Below are 9726 nucleotides of genomic sequence, written 5' to 3'. Positions count from 1 at the left end.
TTCTTCCGTTCCCTCCTCAGGTCTAGGCTAATTCGAGTTCTTACCATCCTGTGGTCACTGCAGCGCACCTTGCCGAGCACGTCCACATCTTGTATGATGCCAGGGTTAGCGCAGAGTATGAAGTCTATTTCATTTCTAGTCTCGCCGTTCGGGCTCCTCCACGTCCACTTTCGGCTATCCCGCTTGCGGAAGAAGGTATTAATTATCCTCATATTATTCTTTTCCGCAAACTCTACTAATAACTCTCCCCTGCTATTCCTAGTGTCTATGCCATATTCCCCCACTGCCTTGTCTCCAGCCTGCTTCTTGCCTACCTTGGCATTAAAGTCGCCCATTAGTATAGTGTATTTAGTTTTCACTCTCCCCACCGCCGATTCCACGTCTTCATAGAAGCTTTCGACTTCCTGGTCATCATGACTGGATGTAGGGACGTAGACCTGTACAATCTTCATTTTGTACCTCTTATTAAGTTTCACAACAAGACCTGCCACCCTCTCGTTAATGCTATAGAATTCCTGTATGTTACCAGCTATATTCTTATTAATCAGGAATCCGACTCCTAGTTCTCTTCTATCCTCTAAGCCCCGGTAGCACAGGACGTGCCCGCTATTTAGCACTGTATATGCTTCTTTCGGCCTCCTAACTTCACTGAGCCCTATTATATCCCATTTACTTCCCTCTAATTCCTCCAATAGCACTGCTAGACTCGCCTCACTAGATAACGTTCTAGCGTTAAACGTTGCCAGGTTCATATTCCAATGGCGGCCTGTACCTATTGTTACTAATCGCAGAAACAAAAGTGTCAGGAGTTTCAGCATGAAGTATGTATCGAATTTTTTTTACAGCAGTCTCAAATATCCAACATTGACAATGCTCCGATGTCGTTCCGAGCTAGTGATGCTAGGCCATGAAGAAACGAGATCAGATATAGTTCCGAACAATCGACTTCAGAAATCTACGTGTTCAGTGTTCTCGACTGTAGTGTTCTAAACTTAGCGTGGAGCAAAACTTCCGCAGCGTTGCGCCCGCATCATATCTCTTAAATGTAGCAAACATACTCGTATCTAGGCGGTTGGCTAGATACGCGTATGCTCACCAGCTCAGCTGTCAGCTCGTGAGAGCCAAACTGATTACAATTTATTAATTATTGTTTTCTGAAAGCTGAAGTTCTTGCCTTGGCACAATTCCTTTAGATCTAGAGGGCGTCACGCATAAAGAATAAAGCGTTCACACGAAGGAAGCTGTTCCAGAAGAGCTGCAGGTGCGGCATCCCAACGAATTCGAGGACAGTCACGAAATTGTGGATTGCTGGGCTAACTCCTGTCATGAACAAGCGCGGGTCCTCAAGGCTGTCGACTCTGATGTGGTGAAGCCGAAGCCGGTAGGGGTCTTGAGGTGTTGGGTTAGCGGTGAAGTAGAGGCGCATCTGACTGCTTGAGACCTAGGAATTGTAAACAAAAAGCAAAGAAAGATGTCATTCCTGAAAATAGCATGCATGTCCTACGCGCATATTGAAATCTACTCCTATGTGAAGCGAAGCTTTCGTAAGGCAGCTAATCAAAAATGTTTTGTATTTGCGCCTCTCATTCTTCTGTCTCTTGGCGTAAAGGAAACAGCTGCTTGCGGATGTGCTCCCACACACTCGAACTACGCAATATGGCAACACACAGCGATCCTCTCAAAGAGCTAGTTGCCGTTGGCACAATAGGAGTATACGTGTGACTGCGACAAAATTGACAGAGCACCGCGCTACAGGGCGAGGGCAAGGAGGTTTGATCCCGTCATCGCGCCCGTAATGTAAATCGTTGAAGTGTTAACTATTAGGCAAAGCAGCAGCACCCAGCAGCCATGCTTTGGAAAAGCCGGGATGGCTTAGAAGGAAAGCTTCGCTTTAAATACTTCCTTGAAGTAATATGCGCAATTTGAGTTGGAAGCCACATGGGTGCATGTATAGATGACAGGCGGGTTCCGAGATTGCACGAAGCATAAACGGTCACGCGTATCCTATCATATCGAAAACCACGCAATTAAAAAAAAAGATATTAGCAGTCTTTCTAAAATAATTTCTTCTCCGCGACTCAGCATCACCGAGGTGTCACTTATAAATATATTTTCCGTTTTCCGGATATGGCATGTTTCCTTTAGCTCTTACGCATGCAAATCACAGCTCTTTCCCGGAATTGAAATGCTAGATAGCAAACTGCTAACAAGAACACTACCAACAAAGCACCGGTGAATGCGGTATTATCTTATTATTTATAGACAGCTTATGTTCACGTGCTAGATCATATATATGCGAGCTGTGTGTCAGACGTAGATTTTGTAGCTGTCAGCTGAGTTTCACATACGACGCCTACGCTACACACAATACAGGGTCCTGCGTGATTCTTTCTCATACAGAGCAAAGTATTTTGTACCTTTTCGGCAGTATTTTTTTTCAGATTCTGCAGAACTTTGGCACATATGGCTCTACTTCAGGCCTTATGGTTCGGAAAATAGTCCCAGTTTTCGTTTTACCATTCAGTTTCTGAAGGAGGGACTTGGACATGGCTACAGATATCGAAAAACAATTTGCGCGCCTCTACCTGACTGTAACCGCAATCTGGCTAGTAAAAACAAAGCGTTTCGGTAAAGAAAACATACAAATGTTACGACGTAGCGTTTTTACTGCATGTTTGATGGCGCATATCACGAAAATGGGATCGTCTACAGATTTCTTTCCAGGTGCGTATGCTTTGGAACTTCATCCGATAGAATGTGTACATTGCAATATGTGCCGTGAGGTAATTATCTTTTAAAAGATTATTAGGGTTTTTTTGCGATTAGACAATTTCGCATTTCGATTTCTTGAATGAAAAATGGCCGCCTCTTCGACTAATGGTGCTCCAAGACTACAACTATGCTACCTGCTAAAGGCAATTTTTACAAATTGTTTGCCGGTCCTCGCAGAAACACTCAGCGTATGTTTTTTTTAAATGCAGACAGCAGTTACCGCACCAACAATTAAGGCTACCACATATCCCTATTCCTCCCTGCGTTCAGGTTAACCAAAGAGCTCTACTAAAGTTATAGCTCCCTCAGGTAGCCAGTAACCGTTCACCTTGAACAAGATCTTGGGACCATGGCGTCGTGTATTGCAGCTGCAAAACGCCACAAAATTGCTGCTGCGATATTTTAAAGCTACCGGATTGAGTCCCCTCCTGTGACCCGGACTGAAGGGCCAATCGATATCCCCAGCGGAGTTTCTCTTCTTTTATTCTTTCCCTCCCCTTTACCCTTTCCTATATGCAGGTTAACCAACTGGATTCAGTCCTCGTTAAGCTTCCAGCCTTTCGTTTATCATTTGCTCTCTCTCTCTCTCACTGGCTGCACTGTGACCAAGACGGGGCCAGAACGCCACATATTCGACTAATTCAATATTCAATGTCCATTGAGACCGAAATCTGCGTAATTTGCACTCCTTTCCCATCTAACTGCTCCTGTGACGCCAATCCCAATCCTGTCTTTGCTCAAAGTTCGCCGTTCTCTTCTACTTACGTTCTTGACCACATGCTTCCATTTTTCCTTGTGTTCGAATTTCTTACCTACCCGCTACATGAGCAAAAAGGGGACAAGTGATGGGGAACCGCTCCCTCTGCACCGCAGCATAAAGTCCCTTCCTCCTCCATGGTTAGTTTCACAGTCTTGTTTCTGATATCTACGTTTAGTTGACTCACTGACTGACAGAATGACTAATTGAATTGAATAATTTGCTCAATTCGAACCATCCAGGAGAGGTCTCTTCCGTCTAACCTGAATTGCAACTACCACGTCGGACAAAGTGAACAAGCCGGCAGAATGAAAACTTGGCTAAGCGTACATTAAAGAATGCCGCTATCGAGTGCAAGATGCCGACAAACGAATATGTGTTGCACTCAGTTCTTTAACATGGCTACACTGTCTAGTCACCATGTTTTTCATTGGACGTTGATACACTCGAAGCAGCCAACAAAAAAGAATTCTTGACCTCGTCACATGTATATGGGGAACGATTACCAGCGAAGCTCTGCAGGCTGCATATGCATGGGCTGCATACACGACAAAAATAATATATATGCATTTCATACGCCACCACACTACGACAACACAAGCGTCGCAGCGGTCACCACACGTCCCGCGCATGCGCCGCAAACGCTGCTTCAGGCGCACCGTCGCCTCCGACGCGCGCGACGTTATAACTACAGTAGCGCAGGCCACGTACAGAGGTGACGGTCACGACACTCTTTCCCCCTTCATTATTCGTCAAGCAGGATTTAAAACAAATCAAGTGCACGAGGACTAACTTGCCACTCTAAATGAACTTTCTAAGATATATATATATATATATATATATATATATATATATATATATATATATATATATATATATATATATATATATATATATATATATATATATATATATATATATATGTTTTTTATTTACAAGGCCGAATTTATGTGGTTCTCTTTGGACTTAAGGAAACTAACTCATTTTTGGAAGTTGGCGGAGCGATTGAAGCGTGCTTCACCATCGCCGGCGTGTCGGCCATCACGTTCCTGCACATGTGCTGTGATACGGACATAAGCCGGCAAGGGTACTCCCCCCTAGTAACGCATGCGGGGGATGCATACAGGGCCCAGAGGTAAACAGCTTCCCCATAATAAAATGAGCCTGCAGCAAATGAACACAAGACTCCACGAGCACCAATTCGATGCATTAAAGCTATCATTCGTTCAGCGAACCCTCTGTGCATGGAATAGAAAACTTAACGCTTCTTTACGAGGACTTGGCGAGTACATCCAGAAAATATGTTGGTCATTAAACGGCAGCACGTGTTTCTTAGGCAGTTCAAACGTGAAAGCTAAACCTTTCCAATTGCGTCTAAAGTTTGCTAAAACTTTTTCCACTGCAATAGTACCCGTCTGGAGTGGGTTAGCAGCTGAAATGACGAGACGGTCATCTAAATAACTAAATGTTTGTGCGGGTGTCCCAAAGTACGCTCAGGTTAGGTCAATATCGACTAAATATGCTTACAGGGCACTGCAGCAACACATGTTCATTTTCTGGATGATGAATTCGTTGTCAAAAGAAACGTAGATTGAACTCGGGTAAAATACTAATAAAGCCACAACATTATCTACAGTGAATATGCAACCTTTCCGCAAAGCGGCACAACCATATTCTTTAATACAAGGGCACACAGCGGGGAAGAGAGGCATTCGGCCATGAACAACATGGCCGATGTGGCGTAGAGCTTTAGTGTCGGGACTTTCTTTTTGCGTCTGAAGTTTTAAGAAAAGTACAGGTTGAAATTTATTAACCTGCAACACATAATTAAAGAACGACAAGGCGATACTCGGTGCTACTATATTGGTATCATTTGCTCGTTTCATAGGCATCTTCAAATCCAAGTCAGAGTTGGTCCCGATGTGAAGCTTCGCCTCAGCACTTGATCCTTTTCATTCGGAACATTTCTGTTCCTCTTTGCGTAATTTCGCGCTGTATGTGTTGGTGACGGCACCGACGTCGGCCAAGGAGGTTTCTAGTTTAACCTCTCTGGCGTGCGCCAAAGGGACATTGTACACGCAACTGAAGGGGCTCCCTCTATTAGAAGGGCAGGGGAACCGGCACGCGCTTCCATGAATGAGAAATTAAGAGTTGGTCACGGTTTGTTGAACACCGTCGGGAGGCGTGTCCCTCCGCGCATCGCGGGTGGCTGAACGCACCAGAAGTGCCCGCAAGTATCATGGCAGTGGTCGTGCGTTCGCTAGCGACGGCGCATGCGCGCCACGCTAGGTAAGGTTAGAGGATGCCGAAAGAAGCGCAGTCAGTTTTGATTGCAGGCAGTTTTGATTCATTTTGAGTGTCCAGTTAAGCATTTTGTATAAAATAAAACGAAAACGATTAACCGAACCGGACGCACCGTGAACGCTATGCGCTCAATCGTGCAGCAGCGGAACACAGATTTTACCAGCAGTATTCAAAGACGGGAGGAAGGGGATGCTGCATCTGGGGCTCGGGAGCAACAACGCTCTAACCACCTCGCGACTAACACTTAAAACACTCGTAACCATCCTGTAAGTACTCCGTTATCTGTTCTCAATAATGAAGGTAAACATTTTAAAGAAGTTGCCTACCGTTGTTCCAAGTTTCCCGCTGGTGCCGGTGCAGCTCTGCCAGTCCAAAGTGATGCGCAGTGGATCATCGGCGAAAACAACAGCCTCAACGAAGGTGGTGTTGCTCGCGCAGAAGCTGTGGGCTGGCTTGTAGGCCCACAGGCTTGGGAGACCCGCCAGCTCTGGCTTCGAGAATTCCAATCCCATTATCCAGGTCTCGCTCATGTTGCTTCGCATGCTGATCATCTCTGGTATTCGCCGCAGGTAGGAATTTATAGTTTCTGTCCAGTCGACATCGGGTGCGTTGCCGCAGCGCGCTGTGAAAAAAGAAGAACATGTGTGCAACATGTGAAACGTCAAAACAAAAAAAAAGTTACGGTAAGCGCTGTATTTTATCCAAAACTCGGTGGGTTCTAATGTAGCAAGTATAATTATTCTTTTACTAGCACTTTTCTTCGTGTCGAAAATGTATTACAATCTTATCATAGTTTTGAACCCAATGCACGGCCTTCCGCGAAGATGTTGCAGAGCATATGAAGGAATATCCAATGGATTACATTATTCAAATATAGCTGATGTGGTTGTGATTATTGCCTCTAAGGAAATCACGGAGATTTAGGAAAACGTACCCATTGAATAGACGTCTACGTATGACGACATTTATGTCATGTTGACCGCATTTTAAATATTTTTTTTCTTATTTGTGGCGAACGCAGAGAGCTCGTGGGAATGAGCCACCAGGGTAACATATGAATGAGAGTTGGCAACCATGAGCCTTGTTCGAATGTATTGTCAGCCGCCGCCGAAAACTGCTCGCTCTTTACAACGACAGTAAATGTCACAAACGTAAAAGTATTCTAAAGAGCTTTATGAAGCTATGCCCGAGACCTATGGCATCGTATGCACTATTGCTTTAGAAAAGAAAATATGCCCGCAAAAATGGAAGCTTACGCCACTCTATTCCATCTTTCTCCATTGCATGCGGCCAATTACGGCGTTCTGTAAGCATGCAGCAGTAAAAATTATTCCAAGCATTTTTGAGGACACCATTCTCGCTGCGCGCAAGCTCTTAATCGTGTGGTACTTTATTGCTTGCCTTGTGCTCACTATTCGGCGAGAAAAATATATAATCATAAAACATATCTTCATGTAAAGAAATCGTGTAAAAATCGCTCAATGTGGTCTTCAACCTTGCCAATGAATATTTTACGTTCACTTGAACTGTTTTACAGACTAGGTAAATAATTCGTCTCATTTAGTCACATAAATAACCACAAATAACTGTGCCTTCCCCTACAGTGTTTAGCAGTGACGTTATAGCTGACGGAGTGTTCAACACAGCCAACCTAACACTGTTTCGCATACTATCGCTTTGACTTAAGCTTCGAAGAGCAGAGAGAGTAACAAACTCTTGAGAAAGAGAAAACATTCTTCATTGTCGCCTCTGTAATCCACGTCGTCTTCAACTATGACGCCTGGCATTGCCTAATGACAAACAAGTGGAGAGACACGCCTTCTTCCGTTTGGTGCCCTGACTCTCATTTCCTGCCGTGACCTCCGTTTAAGTTCCCTGACTTGGAGCTCGCGTATGCATCAGCTACGGGCGCATATTCTGGTAATCAACTGCTTCACGGGGGGCTAAACACTTTGGTCGTTTATAGTTGCATCGATAAACTGGCACACACGGACACTGACGCGTAAAAACGAAATATACATGTAATTTTCCAACCCATACTCTACAGAGCTATGCCTTACGGATTAGTAGCGATTAATACTGGTTGTTTGTTTGCCGAAACTTCAATCTGAATATCAATATTACCACGAAGCCAGCTAAGACGATACTGACGAGGTCTCTGAGTTTCGTCACCAAAACATCTGCTACTGCTCACGGTCGATATTTTTGCGACTACCACTGTTGAGCAGGTACATAAATTAAGGTAAGTACAAAAGGACAGACTGATATTTGGTTTCATGTGCTGTCTGAGAATAATTTTTTAAGGTCAAGAATATTGTTGAGCTGCCAAGTAAAGGGTTAATATTTTTGGCTATCACTTCAAATGCCTCCACCAAGTGTTAAAATGGTGCACGCAGCCATACCAAGGATCTCACAGCAACACCTGCATGTAAAAAGTAAAAGCAGTCAACGTGCTGGTGCATTCAGGACACTATCTTTGAAAACTTTTAGGCAAGAACAATGCAAGAAGCAGGCAAAAAACTACATTTAGTGACACAATTCCCCATTTGTAAAGCCTTTTCTTCTCGCTTAGACAATGTCTACGCCTAGCCACAGCAGCTCCCTCATGCTGACTCCGCAAGCCAGGACACCATGGAGGCACATGCAGGTAAGAGAGCAAGAACAAATGTCACGAGTATTGACAGTTATCCAATTTCTTTTTTTTCCACGTTCAGGCAGCCAGCACACTTGGCTAACACACGCGCAGTCAAGATGACTATCTTGACTGCGCGTGTGTTAGCCAAGTCACCAAGGAAGCACTTCAAGGAAAGCCACACGCAATGAAAACAGCCATTTCGCCGAGTAAGCACCACTCTTCCCCTCGGATGATTCCTACACCTCGCCTCGCCTGCACACCCGTGAACACTCCACCAACAAAGATGCCACGGAGGCACGTGCAGGTCAGAGGCAAGTGTTGATATTCACCCAATTTCTTTCTTTTTCTTACGCTGAGGCAGCCAGCACAGCTCGGACAGCCACCTTGACCGCTGCTGAGTCAGCAGATTCCTGTTGGACATATGCTGATAACAATCTTCAATAAGCCTGAACTTGACAATAAACTTGTTAATAAACTTGAAGGCAAATAGCACATTGGTGCATTGCTTTTTTGAACATTTAGTGTACACATAGAAAATATGTTATATTTTCCCACACTACAGAGTGTATTTTGAAGCTTTCCTTTATATTTTTCACAATTATTTATAGATGTGATGTGTTGGGCACGCGGCAGCACGACGATCAATTGGCTCGCTGCTGCTGCCGCGCTTACTCGCTCCAGCGTATGACAGCGAGTTTTCTCGGTCATCGAGTGAGATGTGTTCATGTTTGCTCATGCTCGCGTAACATCACGGTTGTTAATTTTGATAGTATGCCTACATTTACAGCATTATAAGGCCATTAAAATAATTATGATTGGTTAGTAAAGCTGTGCACTAATTTGCTATTAGAATCGATGCTTCACATATCGCGCGAACTGCCACTTTTTTGCCGTCATAGGCTTCGTTCACGTCTATGCAGAGCTAATAGACCTCCAGACGCGGGACGCACATGCGCCGCCTATAAAACAACAGCACGGTGGCGGTGGTTGTACGTTGTGATTCTGTGTACATTTACTAAAACAAGAAAAGAAACTAAAATAGGCAAATCATTTGTTGACAAAGAAGGTCGATGAGAGGAAGCCAAAATATTGTAGCTTTTATTTCAGCGGTTGAGGTCCCCTTCAGGCTTCAAAAATCAAACGCAGTTAGAGCTTACCATTTATTTATGCCTACTCTGAAACTCTCGGCCGAAGCGCTGCCTCGTCATGGTATAAGGACATCAAACTCGTCTGCATAAGACAGACGGCGATTTAGTGA

The 9726-nt window shown here is 44.4% G+C and overlaps 1 protein-coding gene across 1 annotated transcript; it reads right to left on the bottom strand.

Moving 5' to 3' along the window:
- Positions 1-1126: 1126 nt before the first annotated feature.
- LOC142588819 (uncharacterized) lies at positions 1127-8889 on the bottom strand. The gene is made up of 3 exons (XM_075700636.1): positions 8820-8889; positions 6160-6455; positions 1127-1441 (listed from the first exon to the last, which is right to left on the bottom strand). Exons 1-3 carry the CDS (start codon positions 8887-8889, stop codon positions 1196-1198), a joined length of 612 nt encoding a protein of 203 aa, XP_075556751.1. The 3' UTR covers positions 1127-1195.
- Positions 8890-9726: the final 837 nt, after the last annotated feature.

This window comes from Dermacentor variabilis, chromosome 7 (assembly GCF_050947875.1).
Source record: "Dermacentor variabilis isolate Ectoservices chromosome 7, ASM5094787v1, whole genome shotgun sequence".
NCBI lineage: Eukaryota > Metazoa > Arthropoda > Arachnida > Ixodida > Ixodidae > Dermacentor > Dermacentor variabilis.
This window is presented reverse-complemented; position numbering and strand designations above follow the sequence as displayed.

Bases quoted from the DNA above. Each gene is read 5' to 3' on its own strand.
- LOC142588819 (XM_075700636.1), bottom strand. From the start codon at position 8,889: ATGTCCAACAGGAATCTGCTGACTCAGCAGCGGTCAAGGTGGCTGTCC. The intron at 6,456-8,819 runs GTAAGAAAAAGA...CTTTTTTCACAG, and splicing joins GCTGTGCTGGCTGCCTCAGC to CGCGCTGCGGCAACGCACCC. The intron at 1,442-6,159 runs GTAGGCAACTTC...TACAATTCCTAG, and splicing joins GCGGGAAACTTGGAACAACG to GTCTCAAGCAGTCAGATGCG.